The sequence below is a fragment of the Theobroma cacao genome, chromosome 2 (genome assembly GCF_053813885.1).
Source record: "Theobroma cacao isolate CCN51 chromosome 2, ASM5381388v1, whole genome shotgun sequence".
NCBI lineage: Eukaryota > Viridiplantae > Streptophyta > Magnoliopsida > Malvales > Malvaceae > Theobroma > Theobroma cacao.
The window spans coordinates 1777950-1805392 of record NC_142640.1 but is presented as its reverse complement, the minus strand read 5'-3'; the positions used below and the strand labels follow the sequence as shown (position 1 = coordinate 1805392).

The 27443-nt window shown below is 34.9% G+C and overlaps 5 protein-coding genes, 1 non-coding gene and 3 pseudogenes across 9 annotated transcripts; 1 reads left to right on the top strand and 8 right to left on the bottom strand.

Moving 5' to 3' along the window:
* Nucleotides 1-173: 173 nt before the first annotated feature.
* Nucleotides 174-1731, bottom strand: LOC18607282 (uncharacterized). Its single transcript, XM_007041357.3, has 5 exons — nt 1556-1731; nt 1335-1430; nt 935-1005; nt 785-847; nt 174-705 (listed from the first exon to the last, which is right to left on the bottom strand). Exons 1-5 carry the CDS (start codon nt 1617-1619, stop codon nt 409-411), a joined length of 591 nt encoding a protein of 196 aa, XP_007041419.1. The 5' UTR covers nt 1620-1731; the 3' UTR covers nt 174-408.
* Nucleotides 1732-2129: 398 nt separating this feature from the next.
* On the bottom strand, nt 2130-3604 carry XTH10 (xyloglucan endotransglucosylase/hydrolase 10). Its single transcript, XM_007041356.3, has 4 exons — nt 3258-3604; nt 3075-3175; nt 2787-2980; nt 2130-2643 (listed from the first exon to the last, which is right to left on the bottom strand). The coding sequence occupies exons 1-4, from the start codon at nt 3445-3447 to the stop codon at nt 2241-2243; spliced, it is 888 nt and encodes a 295-aa protein (XP_007041418.1). The 5' UTR covers nt 3448-3604; the 3' UTR covers nt 2130-2240.
* Nucleotides 3605-5731: 2127 nt separating this feature from the next.
* LOC18607280 (myb-like protein X) lies at nt 5732-9632 on the top strand. 3 transcript variants are annotated; one of them, XM_018116305.2, is made up of 2 exons: nt 5732-5931; nt 7606-9632. In XM_018116305.2, exon 2 carries the CDS (start codon nt 7676-7678, stop codon nt 9395-9397), a length of 1722 nt encoding a protein of 573 aa, XP_017971794.2. In that variant the 5' UTR covers nt 5732-5931; nt 7606-7675; the 3' UTR covers nt 9398-9632. The 3 variants fall into 3 exon arrangements, with proteins under 3 accessions (XP_017971794.2, XP_017971795.2, XP_088659960.1); XM_018116306.2 differs by having other exon boundaries at nt 7602-9632; XM_088803834.1 differs by having other exon boundaries at nt 7583-9632.
* Nucleotides 9633-9860: 228 nt separating this feature from the next.
* TRNAL-CAA (transfer RNA leucine (anticodon CAA)) lies at nt 9861-9944 on the bottom strand. Its single transcript has one exon. It is a non-coding gene; the product is annotated as a tRNA-Leu (tRNA).
* A 397-nt stretch (nt 9945-10341) lies between these two features.
* Nucleotides 10342-12185, bottom strand: LOC18607279 (ergosterol biosynthetic protein 28-like; annotated as a pseudogene). The gene is made up of 3 exons (XR_016024813.1): nt 11929-12185; nt 11620-11826; nt 10342-10710 (listed from the first exon to the last, which is right to left on the bottom strand). The product of XR_016024813.1 is annotated as an ergosterol biosynthetic protein 28-like (transcript).
* Nucleotides 12186-13704: 1519 nt separating this feature from the next.
* On the bottom strand, nt 13705-15680 carry LOC18607278 (uncharacterized). The gene is made up of 2 exons (XM_007041353.3): nt 14894-15680; nt 13705-14630 (listed from the first exon to the last, which is right to left on the bottom strand). The coding sequence occupies exons 1-2, from the start codon at nt 15535-15537 to the stop codon at nt 13880-13882; spliced, it is 1395 nt and encodes a 464-aa protein (XP_007041415.3). The 5' UTR covers nt 15538-15680; the 3' UTR covers nt 13705-13879.
* Nucleotides 15681-18895: 3215 nt separating this feature from the next.
* Nucleotides 18896-19767, bottom strand: LOC18607277 (agamous-like MADS-box protein AGL62 pseudogene; annotated as a pseudogene).
* A 994-nt stretch (nt 19768-20761) lies between these two features.
* On the bottom strand, nt 20762-21391 carry LOC18607276 (agamous-like MADS-box protein AGL62 pseudogene; annotated as a pseudogene).
* A 1857-nt stretch (nt 21392-23248) lies between these two features.
* Nucleotides 23249-24096, bottom strand: LOC18607275 (agamous-like MADS-box protein AGL62). Its single transcript, XM_007041350.3, has 2 exons — nt 23773-24096; nt 23249-23689 (listed from the first exon to the last, which is right to left on the bottom strand). The coding sequence occupies exons 1-2, from the start codon at nt 24094-24096 to the stop codon at nt 23249-23251; spliced, it is 765 nt and encodes a 254-aa protein (XP_007041412.1).
* Between the last annotated feature and the right edge of the window lie 3347 nt (nt 24097-27443).

The following is a 27443-nucleotide window of genomic DNA, read 5'->3' as shown; positions in this document are numbered from 1 at the left end:
TAGACCCAAAGCCAACCGAGCTCTGGACTTATGTATTGCAAAACCGGCCGCTACATGTTCAGCAAATGCAGGATGACTGAATTAGATATTTGCCTTCTCAAATCCGTATGTTAGTTGCCCTTGAGCAACTTGGATGTGCACTTGCTAGCATGGTAAGTATATAATCAACTCAATTTGTACTGCAGGAATGAATTGATTCAGATTTTGCATAAGAAAAAAGAATGATCAACGTTCTGAATTATAACTTACACCTCAACGTTTCATCTTAAGGTAATAGAACACTATAATACATGGACAACACTTCTAAGAAAACTTCACTTTCCCACGGCATATTGCACAAGTCATTTGTGATTCTGCAAGCTATAATAGTTCAACAGTTCTACATTACTTCTTGACCAAAAATTGTTTTCAAGAGAGCTCAACTATCCTTGACCGCTTTTTGGATCGATGCTTTCTTGCTGCTTCACTTATAGTATGGTCTTTGCCTGTGTTGGATTTTTCAAGTTTCCTAGATGTTTCATTATCATCATTACCATCATTCTTGCTTTCCTCATTGTCATCATTGCTATCATCACTGCTATCATCTGATTCTGTTTCACTACTACTACCAGCCAAAGTAATTGCTGGCTGATTACCAGCAATTGCAGATTCAGCAGCAGCCACAGCTTCAGGAGTGTGAAGATCAGCTACACCCAACATCAAATCCTGTTGTACAATATGCAACAAAAAATTTATAACAAATTCATACACCACCCGACTTCCACATTTCAAAAGAGAGTGTTACCATTTCAATGACTTCAGGTTCATTCCCATTGAGTACTTCAATATCATATGCTTGAGAATTATTCTACATTTTGATCAATAAAACGATAGGTTAGAGATTAAAAGAGCATATAGGCATGACCAATATTCGACTAAAAAAGTTAAAACAAACCTTTGCATCTAGCTCCAGCCTTTTATTAGCTTCTGCCATGACTCCCAAGAAATCTTTCACTTTTCCCAAAACTGCAAAACTCAGAAGGAAGATTTCACTCCTCAAGCTACTATTGGACTCTGATAGTTTCAATCTCATATGCCAAAAAAGAGAACACTACCAATTTATAGTTTTTCATACTCCTCAAGAACCTCAAGGCTCAAACAATGATCATAAATTATAATTTCATCCGAAAACTACAGATTCTTTAAACAGGTATAGTTACAAACACAGGCAGAAAAACTAGTAGCATCTAACAATCTATAAAACCCAGAAATTTCCAGATAAGTACTTACAAAACATAAATAAAATAAACTAAAATTCAAATAGCACTAAGATGGGATTACGGGATATAGTTTACGTTGGCTTTTAGGAACAGGAGTGATGCTGGGTTTCTTCGCAGGATCACGGGACTCAGCGGACGAGTCCTTCTTGTTTGTAACAAGAAGTGCAGATTCTGTTGTACAGGTTAAAAAGCCCATACACAAAACAAGTCAGATGATGAAATTTCAATCGATAGAAAACAAACTTCTGCAGAAATTCACTTTGGTCGGAACAAGAAAAGAGGCGTATGTATTGTACCCAAGGGTGAAGTACTGGAAGTCTTGTGCTCGAAGCGTAAGAGATCTTTGCTTGTGCTACCCATCTCTCTCTGTGTAGTTGCGGACTTGCAGGACAACTGACAAACGGTGCCGAGGTTTCAGGGCGGATTGTAGGGCTTTGTAAATTGAGTATTTCAGTTTGAAGTTCTTCTTGTTTTTTGTTTAGCAAATCCCTTGGTCCGTTCTTGATAGGCCTACGGCAAACCTCTCATAGGCCGATAAGGCCCAAGGGTTTACTTTTTTGCTAGAGGAGGTTGACCCAAGGCGGTTGGATGGTAATTCTTGAATTTATAATATGAAAAACACAAAAAAAAATTAACATATATGTATATATACACACAAAAATTAATTTATAAAATGAAAAATACAAAAATTTCCATTTAAGATTATATATATATATATATATATAAGTATTTGAGTCATATTGTAACATTTTAAGTTGTAACTAATTCATTTAAGAAAGAAGTAAGACCTTGCTTCACTTTTGAGGATTAAGATCCTTTTAGTCAATGAAACTTCAATGTAATTAGAATGGAAATCACAGTCTTGGAGAATTGAAAAGATTTTATGTATAATAATTTTAAATAAATTTTACATACATCTTTTGTAATATGATTTTTCTCGAAAAAATTAAAACAAAAAGCATACTAAGACAATTTTTTGGATTAATACTTAGGAAGGGAGCATTCCTTGGGAAGATTGTTTTGGAATCTCTGGTTATCTTGGCAGTAGTCATAAACCATGTGGTATTTCCTAACCCATTTGAACCATCTCTTCTGGACCCTGGTCAGAGTGCTGAACCTTGGTCTGTTCCACCAATTAAGAGAGCTATCTGCCCTACAAAACCTTGGGTTCCCTTGCCAAACACAGGCATCGATCTTGTAATCCTTGAATGAAGCTATGAAGGGACCCTTGGACCAATCGATTTTCTCGAGACCTCCACGTGTAGCCCAGCTGCCCCCATTCCATAGGCTGACTTTGATGCTCATCGGCTGCCACCTAGGATATGCCACTCCCTTGTCTGCATGGTTTCTATATAATCTAATAGGAATTGAATCCACCATAAACCTGAAAAAGAAGAAAAATACTATACCACTTAGATGAATTATGATGAGCAAATGTAATTCGGATAAAGATATAACACATCTGTTAAATTAGAAGTATCTTGAACATATAAATATAATCCGTTTTAAAATTTTAATATAACTTACATTATCTGATAAAGATTCCACAATACTGAATATGTATGAAAATCTTCTGTTGGATCAAACCATAAATAAATTCTCTCTTCTCGATTGTCAAACCCATCTGCATAAATATTTGTTTGAACTATATATGGCTGACCACTCACATTGCCAAGAAACTCAATGTCTATCTCATCTCGATTAGGCTGATCTGATGTCAACTACAATGTTTGCCAAAGTAATTTAGATGCTAATTGAACAAGAACAAAGGAGAAACACTGAAAATGGAGAAACAAGAGAGAAGATGCTGCTTACATAATAGGCTAACACAGTTCCTGCAGAATTGCCAGGTACTAGTTTAATTTGCATGTCTATTCGACCAAACAAGAACATCTGGTTTGATGCAAAACCAGACCCTGTACCGATTAAAACGAATAAGAAATATGAACACTGGAAAATGGAAAAATTACAAGTTTCCAATTTTTTCCCCCATCATACCAGATTCTTGATCAAGTTTCAAGCTTCTTTCCCTGCCGTCAGCTGAAGTGTTTACATGACTAGGAGCCCACATCACAAAAAAGTCATTGCTGAAATCTCCGGTGGAAACAACTGAAGCTATTGAAATTCGTAAGAGATTCAAGAAAAGAAGGCTGATAATGAAGGCTAAGAGGTTGAAACATTTAGACATGGTTTCTTTCGATCGACGGCTATAATATCAGATGACAGGTTGCTGCAGGATAAATTTATGTATACTATATATATAGGTATTGCATGGAATTGGAGTGAAAATGTGAACAGGGAGGCAATGTTTTGTCTAAAGCAAGAATATCTTTAGGAAGAAGCAAAGAGGAATATTAGGCTGTCAGGATGTTGCATGATCATGAGTTCTTAAGGAGTTTGCTAGGCTTACCATTTTTCTAGCCGGGGCTGTTTGAACTTCTATTAGAATGTGATGACCAATGTACCACATTAACTATTTTTTTCTTTAGGGATGCAAGAAGTCAATTATTTATAAGGACTACATATGCATAATTAAAATTTGTAAGGGCACTATATGCCTAGCTTTGGGAGCACCTTTAGGGTTTCTTAACAAGAACCTTTTATCTGATAGGTTAGCAGAAAAGTTTAGGAAAGTCAAGAAAATGACGAGATTTTGCTTTCTTTTCTCCTGCTTTTCTTTTTAGAATAACTTGGTCTTTCAAGCTACCCTTTTGTGCTCCTCCCTAGACTTTTGGGTTTATTCCTTTCCTCCTTTTGTATGGGAGGTGTATGGTTTATGCCATATATACCTGGCAGTCATTTTGGTTGTTAGGTTGGCAATGGATTATCTTTAAAGCAAGTTTGATCAAAGCAGAACATAAGAAAATCATTACTAATGTTACTGCAGTGCAGGCTGATTGATCCATTAGGTTTTTATCAGCTAATCTTCTGTCAATGAGAACATTCAGCATCATGAGTTTCCAAAATGCTTATTCATCAGAAGCAAAATTGGAAGTTGGCTAACTGTTACTTAAAACCCAACTTCAAATCAGTACCTTTTTAAAGATAAATCAATTACCACAAACACTTTCACAAGCAGAGTTAACATATAAAGAGAATGCTTAGATAGATATCAAAGTCTCAAAGATGGTTAAAAATGGCATGAGGGATGGATCATGGCAGAAAGGAAACTGCTCGATAAACTATTACTTGGGACAAGTTGAGCCCATTGTCTGCCCCATGGAAATATATGCCTGTAAACATGAATCTTTAGGCCGAAGCTTGTCCCCAAATTTCCTTTCCTATTGGCTAAGGTAACAACTGTTTTTTGAGGTTCAAATTTAACCTTTCCATGCAATAAGCTGTTCGTGTTTTCCTGGTGAAGAAGGAAAAATGCAAGCTCATTAAATCTGGGTTGCTGTCGTACTGAGAAGAAGCCTGTCGTTTACATAAATAATAGATTGTTTTTAAGCTAATGTTGCCATGGCGTGGTCCTGTGGTTCTGTACCAGGGGACAACCAGGCCCAAAGAGAGATGACCTTTTGTGGTTTCGATAGGCCTAGAGATTGGAATTATCAATGTATTGCCATGTGTATTGCCATGTGGATGTGTGACTATTGCAAGTGGGATCATATGTATCACATTCAAAGTATTAAAAATAATATTTAATGATAATGATAATGATGCTAATCAATGTATAACATTCAACCACTTTGCCAAGCAAAATTCACTTTTGACAAGGAAGAGAAGACTTTCAGACTGACCCGGCGAGATGAACACTCTTTTTGTCACATGCATTTATTCATTTTGAAATGTTTTAAAATGAATTTTTTTTCATTTTTAAATACTTAATATTTTTATTTTTCATATTAAAATAAACAATTTTATCTTAATTTCTGTAAAAAAAAATAGAGATTGAAAGAGTATATTTTAGATGAAAAAAATAAAAGCTTTTAATTATTAATATGCATAACTCAACTTTAGATGACTTGATAAGTATTTTTTTTTTAGCTTCAATTTACACCAAATCATTAACCCAATGATATAATCATGTCACAAAAGATCTCTTATCCACAATGTTACTCACATAGTGTTTCAAAAACATATAATATAATTAAATCAAATCATTTTAATAGTTGAGTTTTTTAAATATATATAAATGTATTAAATTGAAAATTTTTATTTGCAATTAAAGGTATTGCATTTGTTAGACAACAATTCAACACCCACAATAATTTGGGTAACCAATGCTTTTTTTTATTTATTTATCAAGTTAAAATTGTTTACACTCTTTATAATTTCATTTTTTTCGCATAATAGTTTATATATATTTTTTTTATTAGTTCTTTGTGATTAAATTTTATTTCTAAAATAGATTATATAGTTAATTTATTATAATAAAACTATCAGTGATTTAATAAATCAGATGGTAACATTTTGTGTTAAAAAAAATATGAGCAATAATTTAATGGTCTTAAAATAGAAAAAAAAAATCATTTTCATGTGAGGGTCCGAAAGTAAATCTAGGAGTAGAGCGATAGTGGTTGAGGCCATTGTCCCCTCCGTGTTGGATCCGGTGAAAGCAGTGAGAACTGGTGAAGACTTCCTTTACCATACCTTTTCTCTTGAAACCTTCTTGTCTTTGACAACTTAGACTGTGCTGTATCTTTTGTCTGGGTCTCTCTTTCTCCAGGTATTTCTCTTGCTTTTTATAAATTTCCTTTCTTCAAGGAATCATTTTGTTGCGTTTTGTTTGAATCTTGGTAGTTTGTTCAGCTTAAGAAACTCCCTTATTCATAGCTTTAGCATGGATTCCGTCTTTGGTTCCTTTGTTTTTATGTTTGCCTGCTGTTTTGGGGAAATGGGTTTTGTTTGTGAATCGCAAAATTTGAGAATTTTACGTTCAGGTTTGATGCGTATTGCTTCATTGCGTTATTTTCCTTTTGGCTAGGGCTTCCATGGGGTTTCCACTTCTGGGTTTCCTTTCATTTCAGCAAATGCGCTGTCTTTTTAATAAAAATATATAAATATTTAGTATTTTTTTATTGCTTGGGATGGCGATTTGAACTCGGTGCATTGTTCAGAAGAGATAGGTATCATTAGATTTCCTGTTTCTTTAATTAGAAAGAAAGGGGTTTGCTTCATTTGATGAGGAACTGTTATTTTCCTGATTTATTTTATGTAACCATAGTATTTATCCGTATCTGTCTTCTTTCATAGGCTAAAACATTCTCTGTATTATATTAGAAAATAAAAGAGTTTTGTATTCCCTCCCTTTGTTTTTTATTTATGGGAATCGATCTCTGTTCGGTCAATGTCATGTAAGGTGCCAAGATCAAGACAAGAGGAAAGAAAAAATAGTCTGGATTAGTTTGGATTCTTTGATTGTCAAATGGGATTACTTGATTCTATAGCAGTTTGGTCATTCAAAAGCTATGGAAATAACATGAAAACCTATTTGTTAACAATATTGAAATTATTTGGACGAGCAGAAAGAGAGATAGTAGAAAACATGTATGGCTGCTTGTAGCAGAGTCAGGATTTTCGACATGTTTTTATGTTCTCTTTCTGTTTCTTCTCTTTTGAAGGGGGTTCAGGATGTATCAATGGAAATGTTAAAAGCACAATCTTCTAATATCCTTCTCCCAACTCCACCCCCTATTCCAAAGTTGCCTGTGTTTCTGTCATTGTTGGGTGGGTACTGGGTACTAATGGGCTTTGGAAACAGCCGGTTTTCAGTATATAAGAAAAGAAGCTAATCTGATAGGTTTTCAAAAGGTGACGAAAACAATTTGGAAAGTTTGCATTTTTTTTATTTTTGGATTTTTCACATTTTCCTTCTTGAAAAGGACAATTCCTCCCCAAGAAATCATTTTCAAATCTGAAATTGAACATGTCATGTGTTGTTTGTTTGTTTGGCCTTAACTTGTTTTGACTCCTAGTTTCACTAATTCAAGAACAAGTTCACTTTTGCTGTAAGGATTTTTAAGATTCCCTTCTCTTCCTATATTTTGCCAAATTAAAGTGGAGCATGATTTCAGCTAGTTGTGGTATTGTGGTCTCCAAGTCCATATTTCTTCATTGTTCTTAATTTTATATTACTAAAGTCTAGACTTAGAATGCATTACTTCTGAATTGGTTTATCTCAAGGATATTGTTGGGGTTTGGGCTACACTATCATTTAGGTTATGATTTTGGTCACTGGAGTATGGATGAAATTGACTTGTTTCTTTCTTTACTTTCTTTTTATGTTTTGAAGAAAAAGAGTAATTATGAATTATGATTGTTCTTCAGATACACAATTTGCCTTTTAAATGGTTGATTAGTCTTTTTTAATCATTCAGATTATATGTTTTATCCTAGGCAGGATTCAGGCAGTTACTTGATATATACAAAGAGAGAAAGGAAATCAGAGTAGGGATCTTTGGACTTCCATCATGTTCAAGAGGTCACCTAGTAGAAACCAAAGATCCAAAAGTATCAAGACGAAGCATGTCCTTCAGATTTGTCTGCTACTTGGGGTCTGCTTCTGGTTAATCTACCAAGTCAAGCACTCCCATGATAAGAGAAAAGAATTTGATGAGAAAGATGATAAAGCCTCTGTGAAAGCACAAAATGATGATGTGATTCTAAAATTTGGGAGGAAAGACCTTCCTCACGTGGAGGAAGTGTCTAAGAACTACAAGCATGAGGAAGAAGAGGAAGAAGAACATGGAGTAGAGGAGGAACATAAGCATGATGAAGAACTGGAAGAAAAAGCTACGAGGCTTGAAGAAGAGGAGCAAGAAGGAGCAAGCAAACACGAAGAAGAGGAGCTGGAAGAAGCAAGCAAACACGAGGAAGAGGAGCCGGAAGAAGCAAGCAAACACGAAGAAGAGGAGCAGGAAGAAGTGAGTAAACATGAAGAAGAAGAAGAGCAAGAAGAAATGCGGGAAGATGAAGGTAACAAGCATGACGATGAAGAGCAAGAAGCAGAAATTAAGGATGAAGAAGTAGATGATGAGGGAAGAGGAGATGATGAGGTAGATGAAAATGAGCAGGAAAGAGCAGATGGTGATGCTGATCGTGAAGAAGAATTTATAGATGAGGAGAAAGAGAGAGAAGCAGAGGGTGATGATAAAGATAATGAGGAAAAAGAAATTGAAGAGAAAGAGGGTCAAGAAGAAAGTGACAATTCAGCAAATGATCAGAACCATGATGGAGGTGGAAGGAATGCACATGAGGCTAGAGAGGAGCATTACAAGGCAGATGATGCTTCCAGTGCAGTGTCCCATGACACCCAAATTATAAACTCTGAAGCCGATAAATTAGATATGGAAAATTCTAATGACAACTCAACAATGAATGTTTTGGAGCAGGAGAGCAAAGACAATGCAACTGAGGAAACTAATGGTGATGAAAACAAGTCAGAGTTGAAGGTTGATGATGGTAAACACTCTGAAGATGGTAGTTCATTGAATGTCACAGACACTAAAGAAAATGATCATGAGACTGGATCATCCAACTCTGAGCATATCTCTCTTCCAAATACAACAAACTCTACTGTATTCACTGACCAAGCAAGCAATAACTCTACTGATGTGAGTAAAGAAACAGGCAATAAGCCTGCAGAAGTGAATACAGAAATGCCAGATTCATTGCAGGATGGAACAGCTACCGTTTTGGAATTGACTTCAGCTCAAAATACAACAGAAGATGGTATGGTAACTGAAGAAAAACATGAAGAGCAAGCCAATGAGAAGATTTCAAATAGTGAGCAGCATGATTCCAACATGGTAGATTCGAGTAAAATTGAAAATGTAGATTCGGCCACAAGAGATTCCTTTAATTCCTCTACTAATGCAGAGTCTGGAATGTCAGAGGATATGACCAAGGTCAATGCAACAGCTGGAGGGGATAATTTTGGGTCTTCCATGACTAAGGAGAATACTGATTCAACTCAGAATGAGAAATCAGGGGGTGACAAAGAATCAGGTGGAACAGATGAAAGCTCAGACACTTCCTTCTCTAACGGGACAGTGGATCAAGGCCAGCATGACCCCATTGATTCTTCTGACAATACCCTCTCTCAAGAAGAGAAAGATGCTCGTGTCGATCTGAGTACATTGCCAGATATCAGAACAGAAGGGAGCGACAATGAAGATGCTGCAGCTGAATGAAAAATCTGATTCTATGGTTGTTCAGGTTTTGTGAATGCTCTAAAGTTATCTTTGCACTCCATTTTGATACATAGACAAGTACTGTTTTTTAGAGTGCTTCTTGATTGAAATATCAAACTGTTTAGAGAATACGTTTTCAACTTTGAAGTCAAAATGTAGGCTAGATGAATGTTGTCAGTGGGTTCAATCTGTATAATGTATGGCAACTTCCTGTATGTCAATATTTTTTTTTTAATTTTCTTGTTCTAATTTCTGACATGGCTTAGTGTGTGACCAGAACTAGTCATTTTCTGATAGCAAATCCGAATCACATTTATGTTGAATGCCTCAATGAACATATGCTCTGAATGCTGACTATTGACAAGCATTTTATGATGTCTTTGAATCCAATGTATGTACTCAAGTAACCCAACCAAAGCAATCCCATACTTTTCTGTAAAAATGGGCTAAAGGGTACATTGAATGTCAGAAGTGGGATTTGAACCCACGCCTTCTCACGAAGACCAGAACTTGAGTCTGGCGCCTTAGACCACTCGGCCATCCTGACCTCTAATGGCTGCTGTTGTCTTCTCTCAAGATTCCTAGTCAATAAAACACAACCTCAAATTGTCAGACAAGCTGTTTGGGAGGGCAATAGTGTTAGTGATGGCATAAACTTGTCCAAATCATCCAATTTCTGCTTCTAATTGAGGCCACAAATCCAAGTTTAGAGACTGATTTGCAGCGGAGCAGATTTAATCTGAGATAATTTTCAAGTTACCATATCCCAGCACACTTTATTTGCTTTTATATTATGTAAAACAAATCAAATCTATCCACTATGGAAAGTCCCAATCATTCTTTAAATTGAAGCATCCTTCTGTTTTAAACAAGTATACGAAAAAAAAAAAACCATTATTCTTGTAGTGTCATGTAAAAAAGGTGCTTAAATTGTTGACAGGACATGCTACCTCATTCAATCCCGTTTTAATTGCTCGACAGAACGACATAACACAGGCATGTCCGGACGATGAAAAAGAAAGCTTAGGTGAATCTGTATGTTTATCAGGAGTAGCTGCCTTCCCTCTTTGGCAGATGAAAGAGACCCAGAGTATCTCTCATCTCTTAAGAGAACTGCATACCCTGATCTAGGTTGAAACAAAGCATACATGGATAGCTAGAAGCTGAAGTACCCTAGAAATACTTCAATTTCGTTTACAGTAGCCAAAGGCAAAAAAAAAAATGAGGAAGATGTCAGATTTCATTCTGCTTTCAAGGTTCCTTGAGGTTGATGTGAATTCCACTGTGCAACAGCATCCATATTATTGATGTGCCTGATCAACATAAGGAGAGTTTCAGTGAAGTATAATTGTGTATGTTGAAATTTTAAGATGGTCATCTAATTTAAAATTAATTGACAATAAATGAAAAGATTATTATTATATTTACATGCTTAGGATTCTTCTAACTTAACAGATCTGAGGTTTTTTTTTTCATCGTTTCAATACTCTCCATCACGTGTCGGAAAATGGATATATCATGCAACATGAATCGTCGTCAAGGGAGGCTTACAGAGACTACTGCATCAGTTGCTCTGGTATCATGTTGAATTTCTAATCACAAAATAAAACTAATTTGCAATAAATGAAGACATTTTTGTTATGTTTATATGTTTGAGATTCCTCCAACTGAACACATCTGAAATTTCTTTTCTCATCACTTCAATAATAAATCCCCCTCTCAAACAAACTGCCATGGCTACGGAATAGATACATTAGCTAAAGAATAAATTAAAAGGACAAATGTTGATTCAATCGTTTAATATGGGCAGACACAATTTCACTATAAGGGTCAGAAGATCGGGTAAGAAATTAAATGAAAAGAAAATCACTGAAGATACTGACAAGTTTATTTTGTATAAGCACTCAAGCATTTGTATCATTGATTGGTGTATAATTTTCTGTTTAAAGAGCAAACTCAAATCCCCCCTCCTTCAATTATAAAAAATAAAAAAAAAAGTTTATTTTGTATAATCTATCTTTACCAAAATCTTACAGGGCAATTATTGTAGTAGGTCTGATGATTATTACAGTATTAAGTTCAATTTTCAATTTCCAAGCTGCATCATGCATGAGGAACAGGCTCATAATTTTGGGAAGAACTGAGATAAGTATTCAAACAGAGAGGTGTGAGCTGTAAGGCTCTGGTACTATTTGCTGATAAATGTCAGGAGAAACTGATACCTGCAAAGAAGCTAACAGCTGAGAGATTCCTGACGGTCGTTGTACCATATATCAGGTATTCAGTCAAGAAATGGACAAAGGCATACACGAATGACAGAAAGGTGACCAAGCAGAGGGCCTTGTTTTCAAGGTTAAATGCACAGAGATAGCACAACGTGCAAGTGAGCAGAGTCCAGATGCCAAATGTCCTTCCATGGACTTCAGTCACTGTTAAAAGAAATGGAGAGAAATTCTGAATAAATCCTTGACCAAATTGAAACGAGAGATAGAATTGCAAATTAATGATCAGAAGGAGAAGAAGCTGGTAACCTTGGGATTTGGAGTAGACACCACGATGGAGAGACCGAACGTTGAAGAAACCGAGCCAAACTGAGACTAGCCGAAGTGAACCCACCAGCATCAGCCACCAACCTAGTGCCTTCATTTCCAGAAGAGAGAGATTGGTCTAATTTGAAGCTTTCTTCTCTCCCTTGACCACACTCTTCCTCTTGGTTAACAGATGAACTTTAGCCTAATCTTTGAGATTACAATTCGTTGACTCTGCGGCGTCTCCAATGAATTTAACATTGTGCTAGAAGAAAAAGAAAGATGTTCATAGACTCCAAGCTCCTATACTTTTAGATACCTATTTTCTTCATGCTTTTAAATTTTTATAGAAATTAAGATAGAAATTATAATTTTAATTATTTTACATTAAAATAATTAAGATATAAATGTTTAATGTTTTTTAGTATAAAAAATATATTTTCTAAACCCAAGGAAAAGTATCCATTTACTCCAATTGGGTGCTCTGCAGACATTCAAGATGAGGAAGGTCTGTTTCACTGTTGGCCTTGCCTAATATTCTTATCTACATTCATAAATATGAAACCTTCAGTTATAAAGGAAATTCATGAGCATTTAGTTCCTCTTTGCTTGCAGTTGCAGCAAACAAAATTTTTCAACAAATGTTAACAAAAATTAACAAATGTTACCTATCTAATAAATGCTGCATTATTAGAGAGAAAAACAAGAACTACCAATGTTTAAAGATTGAAGTTAATATTTGGCTTGCCAGTCTACTTCAACACTAATTTTTTTTGGGAAGAGTCTTCTTCAACACTATTATTATGAAAGGAAATTGAATACTATTTTTATTATTTTATTTAAAATGATGAATTAAATTTATCATTTTTTAAAGGAAATAAAAAATGATGCATTTGTGTCAAAATAACACATGAGAATGAAATTCTCATAATGTACGTAATAAAATTGAAGCTTAAGAAGCGTCGTACCAACAAGATATTGAAAAGCCATATTCGTAAAAAAATATCTGTTAAACGATTGAATTCGTAATATACATTAACGATATTGACTTGTTATTCATTCTTTATGAGATCTTTAATAGTCAAAATCAAATTTGAATTAACATTTGGTTCATCTATTTTTATTTGAATTATCTGTGCAACGGTTTTTGACTATTTATAACCAAAATTACTTACAACATCTTTCACACCATGCTATTGAGAAATCCTAATAAACACCTTATAATTCTGCTTGATATATCGAACAGTTTCTGAGTTTGATCAAGAAACCACATTTTAATTTCTAATAAAAATCCCATAATTCTACTTGATATTATTTTTCTTTGAATGGATATGATTTTTACTATCGTAACTTTTAATTTGATTTCAAAGTGATTACAAATTAATGGCAACAAAAAATAATGGAATATTGTACAGAATTTTTTTACTTTTGAGTATTTTATGAATCAGATTAAAAAGTATAATGATAAATTTGATTCATAATCTATCGAGTATAATTATCAGCTTTGACATGGATCTTTGCATGTAATCTAGTGAAAATATTTTTTTCTTAATCTTGCTTTGACAAGATGACATAACCTAAATTAGGTTAATTAATATTTTAACACTCCCATTAATTAAGTTATTTATTTATCCTTATCCTTACACCAACAATATCACCATGAACATGAATCTATAGGTTTCAATTCCAACATAGGATTCTCAGACAAAAGTACAAGAATTGAATAAACAATGAACAAATTTCACTAATCACAAAGGAAAATTAAAAGACAAAAAGAAAAAAGCAGAAGAATCCGGCCTTGTCATTCCGCACTGTACAAGAACTAATGGTTACATATCCAGCTCAAAAACTGCTGTTAGTTATCTGCCGAAAGAATCCCAATCCGAAAGAAACACCTAACCAGCTCATCAGTTATGATCCGACAAACCCTAAAACGACAAACTTCCAATGGATATTACACGACAAAGTTTTGAGTTTGCTGCCTCAACTCTTTCCTTAGCTTTTGAGAGAAGGACCGACAAGCGTCCACGCTTAGATCCATGGCCGCAGCCAGTGCCACAAAAACTGCTGCGTCCTCCGTGCATGTCACGTGCTGTACACCTACTTCCACTTCCGGCTTGCTGCATTTCCCCGCACCTTCCACCGTCGACGACATCACGAAGCCACCCCTGTACAAACTCTGCGGGGAAATTGATGCCGCGAACCCGAAATCTGACCCTGATCCCGATCCGGGCCTTGATCCGGAACCGAAGTCGCAGCTGCTTTGTGGGCTTGTCGATGGGGTTGCTGCTACGTTTGTGGTCATGTCCATGGTGAATTTCCCGCCAAGTTTGGTGCTGAGGATGGAACTAGCGAGGGTGGCGGTTGTGGAGGTGGCGGCGATGTAGTCGTCGTGGAAGAGGTCGAATCGGTATCCGAGGGCGTCGGTGAAACCAGGCTCACGCCAGGCCTCGAGGCGGCCCCATGGTTTCCAGGTTCCGCATCCTGGACGGAGAATTAGCCATGCACCGGGGTTGGAACGGCTAACCCTGTCCGAACCAGGGGATGGGACAAATGGGGTCACCATTGATGCCATTGCTACGGGAGAGCCTGACAGGTCGTGGACTGTAATCGACCATCCTTTTCGTTCTTTGGAGGATTGTTCTTTCTCTGTTTTCAGAGAAGGTAGCCAATTTCTTGTAGTGTTTGATTCTGGCAAAGATGATCTGCGTAACCAAAAAAGAAAAACATTTAGAAACACTTTGACAAACAATAAATTAAAAGGCAAAGTCAAGACTTTTACTGAAGTTGTTTAATCTTAATGCAAAAGAAGATCTTTCGAACTTTATATATAGTAAAAAAATCACTTTTTAAGAATGAGAAATGTCTAGCAGTCACGTTTTACAATGTTAATTCCTTTTATCCTGAATCTTACTTATCAGCCAAACATAAAGGAAGTAACAGAGATCATGAGGAAAAAGCAGCTAACCTTGATCCCAAGTTCCGATCACTTGTGTTCCTGAAACCAAACTTGCAAGTGAAAACGGCCTGTTTAAGACCGCCTTGAACCTGAAAAACCTGAGGACTACACTCAGGCTCCCCACCGAACTGGAACACGAACCTCGGATCAGGTTCAGTCCTGACCGTTAAACACAACTGTGCAGATGATCCATTCTTGTTGCTTCTATTTCGGCCTATAGCAATCCACCCATTATGCACAACAGACGGCCTCGATTCCGCTCCACGTAGATCCAACGGTACCGAAACCTTCCCCAACAACTTCCCATATGTCAATCCACAGCTACTGCCATCAGGGTCTGCGTAAACCTCGATAGAAAGTTTATACGATGAACTCCCTCTCGAGACGATTCTATCGATCTGGGACTTGCTCAGACTGAAACACGCAGCCAGAGATTTTTGAAAAGAGCTGCTGCTGCTACTGCTGGTGCTGCTGTCTTCTTGCGATTGGATAAACGGGATTGTAGCCACTTGGTGAGGGAAGTTCTTGAGTTTAATCTTGCAATAGCACGAAGAAGTAGAAGGGTGGATTCTTGACAGAGAAGGCTTCGTAGATACTGGAAATTTCAGGGCCAAATTTCCCACCAGGATCCGTACAAAAGGACACGGATCCATTGTTTTTCTTTTCCCTGGTTTTGGTGTGGGGTTTGGGTTTTCTCTCTTCTTCTCCTTGTTGCTGCTGCTGTTGCAGCTTGTGAATTACTTGGTGTTGAGGTTTAGGGGCCAAAACAAAGAGTTTGCCGACCAAACCATTAAAAAGGGGTAAGGGCAAACGTAGAGGTAGAGGTCTCTAAAAGCAACAGGAAAGTTGAGAGAGAGAGAGAGAGGGGCTGAGAAAACAGGCTGTAATATAGCTGGGTTGCTGCTGACAAGGGAGAATGATGTAGTGAGGTCAAACTTAGCGTCACGCCTTATGATCAAGCACTTGACAATCTAAATTCAAATTTTATTATAAAGTTTTCTAATTAGGAAAATAAAAATGTGAGAAAATTCTTAATTGACATCTCAGTATTTTTCTGTAAACAGCTAGCCAACCCTTTGCTTAGTCAAAAAGAAAGCAGAAATTATAGTCTTATAAAAGGAATATATAAATGGTAGTACCACCATAGCCATCTGGATTTATAGACTAAATTGTATATAATTACGTGTATTAGTTTAGTTTAGAGCTGACAATAGGTATTTTATAATTGAATACCCTGCATTCTTGGCCTTAAGATATCTTATAGTTAAGTCTAAATAAGTCACTAGGTTGGATAAATTTGTATAGTGATCATAAGATATAAATTTTAATTTTATATATTAAATTTTAATTTATAAATTATTTTATATTAATATGATATTTACTAAAATTCATTTATTATCTTTAAATATGATTTTAAATGATCATACAAGTCAAATAGGAGTAATGAATGTAATTAAAGAGGATATAATAAATTTTGGACAATGAAATTCCATCTAAAAATCAACGGATCTGGTGACTCGGGAGACCTAGTTCACGAAAAACCCGAACTAGGAACGGCCTTAGGCCATCATTTCCCTCCCCCCTTCCCAAATCAAGATAATGGCATGCAATGGGGAGTTGATTACAAAGACATGAGCTGGCACACAATGCGCACGTACACTTAAAATGCCAGCGAGGAGCATCAGTGTTCAAAAAAACACACTATGCTAATCCTTTGTCGTTTTACTTTTTCTACCTTTGTCGTTTTCACTTTTCTACCTTTGTCGTTTTCCCTTTTCTACCTTTGTCGTTCTTAAACCTTTCTTTCTCTTTAGCCTTTGCCCCCGCGTACGAATTTATTATATTATTAATATAAGGATAAACTTACTTATATTTTTGTATTTTTTTAATTAATATAATGCAAACAACTAAATTATTACAACGGATAAGATTATTAATTTTGTGTATAAAATTATTAAAATTACTTTAAATAGGAATAAATAGATTAATTTTAAATTTGAGATATTTTAATAATTTTATTGAATAAAAGTAATAGTCTAATTTCTAGTGAAACTAAAATTATTCGTAAAATGTTAACTGAAAAAAAAATCGATTAATATTTATGGATTTTTTTTCAATTAATATAATAAGAAATTAGAGTACAATTCTAAAAATACTTTTAAATAGGAATAAATTAGTTAATTTTAAATTTGAAATATTTTAATAATTTTATAGTGTAAAAATTAATAAACTAATTTTTTGTGAAAAAAGAATTATCCAGGGAACACTAATTAAAAAATAAAAATTAATTAAAACAATTATAATAAAAATTTTGTACATATATAATTGAATGAAGATTTGGAGTGGGGGAATGTGAGGTGTCGGCTTCTCCCGAACTGAACTGGTTCACAGCTGTGACCAGTGAGAACATTGGTTGGAGCAGCGGGTCAAATCTAACGGAAACCAGCCAAGACATGGTCCCACTCCCATTCCCACTCATATCCAATCAGAATCGACCACCAATTCACGTTTTAAAAGAATATCTATTTTTTGATTAAGACACTAGTCTTCTTTACTCCATGGTAAAAGTGAATTCTTCCAAGCTTTTTTTTTTTCAAATTTATACAATAAATTGGATCTATTACCTTGAATAGAATGATAAATTTAGAGCTCATTTCCAACATAATATTGAAAAGTTTATAAATGGAATGGAAGATCCCAATAGAAACTTAAAAAGTTTGTGTTTAAAATTAGTATAATATTCCTAAACTAATTAAAAAAAATTAAAAAATATATTTATTTTTTAATTATGTTTAATCGAATATATATTTTTAATTTAAAACAAATAAATAGTATAATTAAGGTTGATTATTATTGATTAAAATATCATTTATAATTTTTTATACCACTTGAATTGTGAAAACGATACGTGATCATGACACCACGTGATATAAAATGATATCGTATTAATCGATTGTTAATTATAAAAGTTTATTTAATTTAAAATAAAGTATAAGGATTTAATAGAAAAAATAGAAAAGTAAGGTGTGATACATAAAGATTTGATGTGTGGCTTCTATTAAACTTCTAAGGATACTGTGGTTTAAGCTTGAAAATTTATTGGATCAATAATACTTGGACTTGAGTTGTTATATAAAAATTTATTTAAAGAAATTTTTAGGGATTATGCTTTTATTCATCATGTTATATTGTTTCGTATTAAATAACATTACCCTTTAATCAACAAGCAAAATATTCTAAGACGCCAAAATTAAAAAAAAAAAAGATTTCTCAAGTTTTTCAATAAAAATAAGATTATTAAGAAAAAACAAATGAATGAAAATGATTAGTACTATATAAAATCTATATTTTTATGTGTGAGATATGAAATAATGGAATATAAAAAAATAATTCATATCCATGTAATTCACATTCTTTGTGAGGCAAGAATCAAATCTCTTTATGTATAGAAATATAAGAAAGATCAATAAATTTCCTTACATGCAAACTCTTGATACTATTATTAATTGTCTTTTTTAAGATCTTTGATCTCACATTTATAGTGCCAAAATTTTCTCCTAAAACTATTATTTTCCACATGAATAAACTAAAATAATTGTTTATGAATAAGAGAAATAAACATAAAATAAATTAAGAATTCCAAAATCGAAATCAAACCCAATTAAAACAAAGAAGATAATAACCAAAAAATTCATTCAATTCCCTGTCAATATGAAAATATTTTACATTTTTAATCTCACAAAGATTATCCCACAATAGAATGATTATGATTGTGAAGAAAAAAAAGAGTCTACTAAAAATATTTTTATTAACACTTTTTACATATTCTTTACAATTTTTTTTGAATAAATTTCATTACACCATACAAATTTTTAACGAAATTTGATATTACTAATTAATGTAAAAAATATAATTAAAAATTTAAATAATTACACTTTTTTAAAATTTTATTTAAAAAAATGTATTATTTAAAGAAGTGCAATTAAAACTCTAATTTATTATAGATCACAAAACCTAGAAAACAATAATTAATGAAAGAAAATATTTTAGTTCAATTTCTCTTAATATATATTATAATCAGAAATAAAGTAGATAGAATCCTACCTTCAATAATTTAAAAGAAAAAGAAAAGAAATACAACCATGTCCAAAAGGAAGATGAAAAGAAGAACGGACAAGCCTACGACCGCCATTTTCAGAACTGTCCACCTCCAAAACCTAGGCCATGGCCATGACCAAAATGAAAAGCATCGTCACCATAGCCAAAACCACCATTTTGATCAGCAAAACCAGTACCCAAACCGCCAGAATTAGCCACCGTAGCCGCCGCGAAGACATCCCCCATCAACTCGTTAGCCCTCCTAGCCACATTCTTCCTCAACTCCTCCATGGCTTTGACGTACGCCTCAAGTTCTTCTACCCCCATGTTGTCGATGGGCTCATCCCACCAAAACTGTCCCTTCTTTTTCCTCTCTTCCTTCTCTTTTTCAATCTCTTTACTCCGCCTCTTCTCTTCCTCTAGCTTCTCCATAGCCTCCTTGCACTCCTCGTCGAACTCTTCGAAACATGGGGTGCCGTCGCAGCTCGTCTCCGAATCCTCCTCCCCATGCAGAGTGGGGTTTCCGCTGAGATAACGATCCACCACCGCGTCGACGTTGGGGTGACCAAAGCAAAAAGGTTTTCCCTTGGGAGAGAAGACGATGATGCCTATGTTCGCACCACATAAAACGCAGAGCTCGCTGGCTTTCTTGAACAGACCGTTGCGGCGCTTGGAGAAAGTGACTTGGCGGCTGCTCTCGTCTTCCAGTTTCTTTATCTGAATCTTCTGGCGGCCTCTCGTTGCCTTAGCCATTGTAATCAGGACTTGCTCAGAGAATTCGGATGCTTTTCCTTTAATTTCGTAGTGAAACAAATTTAAGCTAGGAGAAACCTTTATAATTGGATTTTTTTTTAAAAGGAATAAAATAAATAAATAAATAAATTTACCTTTTTAAAAAATTTTAATCATATATGTGGTAAGTTAAACACATATTATTTTATTGGTAGAATTGATCAATATAAGACATTAATTATTACCCCAAATTTTTTGGACTTTACTTTAAAATGTATCCCTAAATTTAGTAATTAATAATGATTCTCCAATATTTTCTTGATTTCCAAGCTATGTAGTGATCATCTCTATAGTATGGCATTGTAAAGTGGTAGAGGTTGAAATGAGAGGTTTATTGTTCAACTTGTGAAAAGAAAAAAAAAAGTGAATTTCAATTTAATTTGATTTATTTAAATGTGAATTTGAATTCTATAATTCCTTGAAATTAGGAGGAAAATGTGGATTTTATAGTTTAGTGCTTGTTAATTAAGAAAAATTTGCTGCACACATGCCCCAAAGATTTTCTTGTATAAAAAGGGTTTAAGTGCAATTTTTTAAAGTTCACTCTTAATTATATTTAAGTAATACTTTAACACGAAATTATCAAATACAGTGTTCAAACAAGATTTGTTGATACTTAAGAGAACGGTTTTGTTTTGAATTAATACGCGTTTAATAAATATCATATGATTTTTTTTATAATAATAAAGTATCATATGTTTTTCTAAAAAAAAGAAAAAAAAAAAGCAATGCTTAAGCCTTATATATTCATGGTGGATCAAGAGAAAACTATGAGGCCAACTAAAGTTCCCTTTGTTTGTTTTTTATGTTAATTTATAAAGATACAATTAAATGAAACATTCCTCAGTGGACCACTATTTTGCAAGCTCATAATTTGTCCTTTAAAGCCATAATTTTGTAGATAAAGAAGAATTAGTACAAAGTTTTTTAACCAGTGAGTTACTAGCTAGCTTGTAACGGCAGTCTAAATGAAAAGATTAAGGAAACTCAAAACAGCCCATCACCATAGCCATAAGCTTGATCAATAATTCTGCAGATGCAATTGTCCTTGTTCTCAAAAGGATTGGCATGTCCAGTACCATTGACTGCTAGAAATTGCCAACGTTTGTGATCAGCAGACTCAAGCAAAACCTTGTTGGCTTGCTTGGCTGCATTCTGCTTTACCTCTTCAAGTGCAATTCTCAGTCGCTCTAACTCATTCAAGCCGAGCTCATCAATGGGAGCCTGCCACCAACACTGGTTCAGCCCGGCTTTCCTAATGTTATCAAGTGCATCTCCCCTCCTTTTCTCGATTTCTAGCTGTTCAAGAAGCTGAGTTAATCGGATGTTAAGCTCGTGGATACTAGCATTTTGATGTGCTTCGAACAGCTGGTGAGCAGTCGAGCTTCGGAGAGGAGGGGTCCGGGTGAGAAGCCGGTCCACGATGGATTCAACTCGAGGATGTCCGAAAGAATAAACCTTCTTGCCAGGGGAGAAGACCATTATCGCAACATCAACCGCACAAAGTGTGCAGAGTTCACTAGCTTTCTTAAAGAGTCCCGTACGACGCTTGGAGAATGTTACTTGTAGATGGTTCTTCTTTGCTATTTTTGCCATTGTGATTCTTTGACGACCCATGTTAGAATTCTTGGTCATGGTGAAGAAATCGAAGGAAGAACTGAAGAAAGAACAGACAGATTAAAGTACCCAAGGATCTGGTTGGATCTGGAAAAGGAGAAACACATGGAGGGTATTTATACAGGTTGTTCCTTTGTATGTTACTAATCAAAGTTAATTATTTTCCCTGTGCTATATCTTCAGTGTATGATTAATCCCTGATTTTGGAGGTTATCAGAATCTTTGGTTTTTATGGGGAATTACTTTGAAACTAAATCTGTATGTATTGGTTTATGAGCAATATGCGTTTGATCTTGGAAGCACATTCATGAGCTTTTAGTTCTTTTGTCAGTTTCAATATCACTTTCTCGCATCGAATCACTCATGATACAAGTTATACTTTCACCCTGATGCAATGTGAAAGTTATTTCCAGGGAAAGGAAAAGATTCAAGTATATTGTAGAAAAGAGAATATCAGAGACGTAACTCTTCACTAAACAAAGGACTCTTAGAATCTTAACGTTTACTAGTCGGTCAATAATTGAGTTTGTCGTTTTAAAGTAAGATCTTAATTTCAATTAATTTGTTGAGTTTGTTTCTTTGAAAATGTGCTTAAAAGGATAAATTTGAAAATTTGCTTTTATAACTTTCAATGTGATTGGAGATTGATTTCATTTTCCAAGCCACTATTGCAATCTCATTCCTTGCAGAGCGCATATTAAGTTCAATAACGTGATTAGGTTTCCATCCAAATCTCATACCCTTTCATGGATTGAACTAAACAGAAATGACATTCGGCTGAGCCTCTTCACCATCGGAGAACATTCAAATTGTATTGATTTTCTTCTCAGGAAAGCCATGATGGTTGGAGGGAAGATGAATGTCAGCCACATGATGAAAGAACCAATTGATTTTCATTGTTGAATATGAATGCATTTAGAATCTAATTAGGCAAGTTTATCATCATCGATATGCACTAAATGAATGCAGACAGGGTAGACAAAATAGTCTCAAAAGAATATTGGCACCGAACACCAAAGATTCAACTTTTCTTGCATTATCAGCACATGCCATTTGTGGATGAAATTGGTGGTAGAATTACAATATATTGTTACATGACAGCAAAGACCATTGATCCTGGGAAAATCCATGTATGGTATATTAATTATAATGTTTTCTGTTTACCTTTTCAGGAGCTTTTTAGCATTGATGTTAATGCTCATCTTTTTATCTAATGATTCAAAGTTGAATTAAGCAGCCGATCATATAGAATAACCTCATTGTAATCATGAGTTAATGTGAATGTCATTATTTTCGGAGACAAAGATAATACATCTGCAATGTAACACGTGGAATTTATGTCTTTCAAGAATCATTAATTTCATACAGACTTCCATACGTAAGAAAGTACAAAATTTTGCACTTAAAATTTGTTAAAAAAATGAAAAATTTATACTTTTTAAAATCTTGTAAATAATTCTGCTAATTATAATATTTTAAGAAAATATAATTACAATCTAACCCTTCGGTTTCATATTGATTGCTAACAAAGTATATATATACAAAATGTCTGACTAAATATACATAAAACAGTAAATGTAAAGATCTATCAAGACGTAATAAAGAGAAAATATTGCTCCAATATAATCAAAGAAAACTAATAGGAAGATGTATGTAGTTTCAAATTGAACATTAAGCAACAACGAAATACATAAACAATTAATAGGCCTCTCAGGTCCATAACCATCCCAGTCTAACAGAGATTACAGTCACACATGAAGAACCAATTACTAGGAGGCAAAATACATAAAACCATACAGGAAACATACACTGTGGCTACAGCTTTTTATTTATTCAACACAAAAGCAACTAGAGTAATCAGAAGAACCCACGTCCGAATCCAGGATTGTATCCCAGAGGGTTCGGATAATTGTATCCTTCAGGATGGTGATTGAATCCTGGAGGAGGAGGCATCATGTTGGGAGCACTGAATCCCTCAGGCATCATGTCGGGAGCACTGTATCCCGCAGGCATCATATTTGCATCGAATACAATATTGTTCTTTGTCTCGTAAGGAATCTCCCCTGAGCTAGAACTCCCCATGAGAAACTGCTGGGTATTCATCCTCTGCATAAGAAGATGGTTGCCCTGGCTCGCCACGTTCTTTTTCAACTCCTCCATGACAGTTTTCAGTTTCTGGAGTTGTGGCAGGCTAAGTTCCTCGAAAGGGAACGCCCACCAGCAATGGCTTTGGATTGCTTTCCTCATTTGGTTAAGCTCTTCACCACGCTTTTTTGCAGAGTCTAATCGGTTGGCCACCTGATACAAAAAGATTTGTTCATATTGCTTTCAATGATTTAAAGCAAAAAACGTTAAAATCAGTCTTAAAAATCTAATCAAACCTGGGTGAGTTGGATGTTGAGCTCACGGATATTAGCATTACGGTGAGCCTCAATGAGCTGCATAGTTCCTGAAGTTTGCCGAGGGTCGGGCATATTGAGGTAACGATCCGTGACAGCTTCAACTTCAGGATGGCCAAAGGAGAATACCTTGCGGCCAGGTGAGAAGACGATGATTGCAATCTCAGCACCGCAAAGAGTGCAAAGTTCACTAGCCTTTTTGAAAAGACCAGCCCGACGTTTCGAGAAGGTTACTTGGAGATTGCTATCGTTTTTCATTTTCACCATCTCAACCCTTTGGCGACCCTTACTCTGCTTCTTCGCCATCTCTAGGATCAGGCAAACAAAAGAAATTTTCCCAGGGGAGAGACAGTGATGGGGTCCTGAGGAGTAGGAATGATCAGTATATATATAGGCATTAAGGATGAAATATTTAACAGTTTGAGCTGTCCTAATTTACTATGTTTGAGGTGAAATTCTTTCTGTGGTTTGCTTGGATTAAATTATATACTGTTTAGGAAGTTTTGGATTCTCTTCCTGGTTTATATATATGGAATGAACATCCCAAATAATAAAGATGCAATGCTCCTACTCTTCATCAGTTACACCCTTTCTCATTTCACTAAATATCCAACTCAGATTTTTCTGGGAAACTTTTTTCTTGGCCATAATTTCTTGGAAGGGCATGGCATTGGTTGTCATGTTACAATGAGTGAGTAGGTAGTAGTTGCTAAAAAATCATGAAAGAAGCAAATTTTAATTTGTCTGGTGGAATTTCTAAAGAAAGTGAAGATTCAAAATTGTATATGTGCATTGTTGGAATATAAAAACAATGATTATCACATAATACATTCCTACATAATTTGGTATTTTAGGATCTTGAATAGGATATGATGTCTAAAGTGCTCATGAATTTGTTAATGTTGAGTACATATGTTTAATCCGTGCATTAGGACTGTAATTACGTTACAAATTAATGAGTTCTGAACTTTCTAGGTATGGAAAGAGAAAATGAACTCAATAGGCTTCTAGGTATGGATGGAGAAAAAAAATAAGCTTCCTAAGGTTCTGTAAAATAATGTGTTAAAATTTACATGCTTCTAGCCATTAATGAGGAGTTTGTTTTTGATTTTTTTTTTTCGTCCGGGTAAAATGCACTTGTAGATTTGTTTCTAAAAGAAGGTTGTAGAGCATCCAGGAAACATAAACCATTTGAGACAATTTCATTTTTGGAAAAGAGGCGTTTTTTTAACAATCTATGTAATCAAAATTGAATTGTCTGTTGAATCATAATTATACAAATTAACCACAGATAATTCTCTCTTTTGGGAATAAAAACCTACTGATTCAACCCTACTTGTTTATTAAAAAAATGAAGCCTATCTTTTCAAATTCTCAATTGTTTGGTGAAGTGAGAATTAGGTGTCACGGTCTAAAAGTTCAAACTTGCTTAGGTCCATTAAGCAAGCGAGCAACTTAAGCAAACTAGCAACCTAGGTAGGCTAGCAACCTAAGCAGGTTAGATAGCCCAAACAAGCCAACAGGCCAAATAGAAGGTCTAGCTCATGTACAAGGGTACTTGCACATTTCTAAGAGTGTATAATCTGATTCGAACTCTTATATTTGTTGATTTATTTGAATGTAGATTAAATTAGGATTAGATTTAATTTGAATATTAACTCTTCAAATTAAATATCTTAACATTATCTCTATCATGTAATCTAATCCTATCTGATAAAGGGGCTATCGGCCTATAAATACCCCTTTCACTTTATTTTTAACACAAAACTTGAGAATAAAAATTGCTTTCATTTCTTTAAAAGCTTTTTTTTTTTGCTATTTTATGAGTTTTGAGGCTTACTTAATCTTGATTTTTAGAGTTTAAGGTTGTACGAAGTTGAATTAAAATCTTGATATGAAACTATTGGTATTAGAACCAATATGATCAAAGAAAAGGAATGACATTCACAGTTGACCAATCTGCACCTACCTAGGAGTCGAGGGAGACTAGAGGTTTAGCCAAACAAGGTAAGTCTAGCTCGAGGGACATGTTGTCCAATCTTAATGGCTAAGTATCCAAGATGAAGGTGGTCGTGGGAGAGATAAAAGATAGATGTGAGGAGGTTGAAGCCAACATGAAAGAGTTGAGGTTCCAAGATGACGAGCTTGTAGAAGGTTGCAGTTAACCCTCAATGAGTCGATAAAGATGCTGAACCATTGAGATGTGACACTAGAGGAGTTGGTTGAGTCACTTTGGCAAGAGGTATGGGGGCTCAGGGACAAGCTTGCCGCACTTAAGGTAACCATAAAAGGTGGTTTGCCAACTGCTCAAATAGGGACTTAATTGAGGGTGTCCAAGTCCAAGGAGTTCCATGGCAAACGAGAAGCCAATGAGGTGAACAACTTCTTATGAAGCTTTATGCAATACTTTAAAGCAATGAGCATCACGGAGGATGCTTTGTGAATTAATTCAATTGCTATGTACTTTGTGTATATAACCTTATTGTGGTGTTGGTGTAGGTGCAATGAGAAAGTCAGTGGAGCAATCATTAGCATTCAAGCAGAGTTCCAGAAGGAGTTTCGGAATCAGTTCTATCTTGAGCATATCAAGGATAAGGCTTAAGGGAAGCTTAAAAGACTAACCTAACAAAGTGAAGTAGGAGAATATTTTAAAAAGTTCTCTAAATTGTGGTTACAAATTAGCAAAAAATGCGTTATTTGCATTTAAGATAACTTGAATCCATAGACAAAGTAAAAGCTTTAACGTAGAAGCGTGTAAGACCTCACGCAAGCTATAGTGGTAACCGAGAGTTTGATTGAAGCCTATTCATCTTGGCCCAAGAAAGATAATGGATTAGATGTAGAGGTTGATAAGAAGTCACCATGCCACCAGACCAAGACAGTCACTAAATGAAAAGGCAAGGAAATGAAACTTGTCAAATGTTTTTTGTGAGAGGAATTGCACTTAATGAAGGACTACCCCATGCGTAAAAAACCTTTAGTTATCATGTTGGACGATGTGGATCCAGGCAATAAAAATGGCAACTAGCATGTAGAGGAACCTAATGAGTGGTCACACCTTGAGAGCCTAGTGTTGCACAAGGAAGAGAAAACCCATTAAACTATCCATATGGCTCAAGACAAGGGCCAGTGGAGTGGCAAAGAATGTAATCATCCGCGACCAAAGAAGCAACAAACAGTAGTGGAATGTCATAAAGTCCATCAATTACACTCTTTTTCATTTCACTAATATCCAACTTAGATTTTTCTCAGAAGCTCTTTTCTTAGCTATAATTTTTTAGAAGGGCATGGCATTTGTTGTCATGTGACAGTGAATAGGCAATAGTTGCGAAAAAATCATGAAAGAAGCAAATTCCAATTTTAATTTGTTTAGTGGAACTTCTAAAGAAAATGAAGATTGAAAATTGTATATGCACATTGCTAGAATATAAAAACAATAGTGATTATCATGCAATACATTCCTACATAATTTGGTATCTAGGATCTTGAACATGATAAAAATTTTAAAGCTTCATGAATTTGCTAATGTTCGTTACATATGTTTAATCGGTGCATTAAGAATGTAATTACATTATAAATGAGTTTTGAACTTTCTAAGTATGGAAGCAGAAAATGAACTCAATAGGTTTGTAGGCATGGATGGAGAAAATAAG

What these genes read in the sequence shown, in the direction of transcription:
- LOC18607282 (XM_007041357.3), bottom strand. Translation starts at nt 1,619, where the DNA reads ATGGGTAGCACAAGCAAAGATCTCTTACGCTTCGAGCACAAGACTTCC. An exon ending in TTCCAGTACTTCACCCTTGG is followed by an intron (nt 1,431 to 1,555) that starts GTACAATACATA and finishes CCTGTACAACAG; the next exon opens with AATCTGCACTTCTTGTTACA. An exon ending in GGCTGGAGCTAGATGCAAAG is followed by an intron (nt 848 to 934) that starts GTTTGTTTTAAC and finishes ATCAAAATGTAG; the next exon opens with AATAATTCTCAAGCATATGA.
- XTH10 (XM_007041356.3), bottom strand. Translation starts at nt 3,447, where the DNA reads ATGTCTAAATGTTTCAACCTCTTAGCCTTCATTATCAGCCTTCTTTTC. An exon ending in GAAACTTGATCAAGAATCTG is followed by an intron (nt 3,176 to 3,257) that starts GTATGATGGGGG and finishes TAATCGGTACAG; the next exon opens with GGTCTGGTTTTGCATCAAAC. An exon ending in TGGAATCTTTATCAGATAAT is followed by an intron (nt 2,644 to 2,786) that starts GTAAGTTATATT and finishes CTTCTTTTTCAG; the next exon opens with GTTTATGGTGGATTCAATTC.
- LOC18607280 (XM_018116305.2), top strand. Translation starts at nt 7,676, where the DNA reads ATGTTCAAGAGGTCACCTAGTAGAAACCAAAGATCCAAAAGTATCAAG.
- LOC18607278 (XM_007041353.3), bottom strand. Translation starts at nt 15,537, where the DNA reads ATGGATCCGTGTCCTTTTGTACGGATCCTGGTGGGAAATTTGGCCCTG. An exon ending in GATCGGAACTTGGGATCAAG is followed by an intron (nt 14,631 to 14,893) that starts GTTAGCTGCTTT and finishes TTGGTTACGCAG; the next exon opens with ATCATCTTTGCCAGAATCAA.
- LOC18607275 (XM_007041350.3), bottom strand. Translation starts at nt 24,096, where the DNA reads ATGGCGAAGAAGCAGAGTAAGGGTCGCCAAAGGGTTGAGATGGTGAAA. An exon ending in TCAACATCCAACTCACCCAG is followed by an intron (nt 23,690 to 23,772) that starts GTTTGATTAGAT and finishes TTTTTGTATCAG; the next exon opens with GTGGCCAACCGATTAGACTC.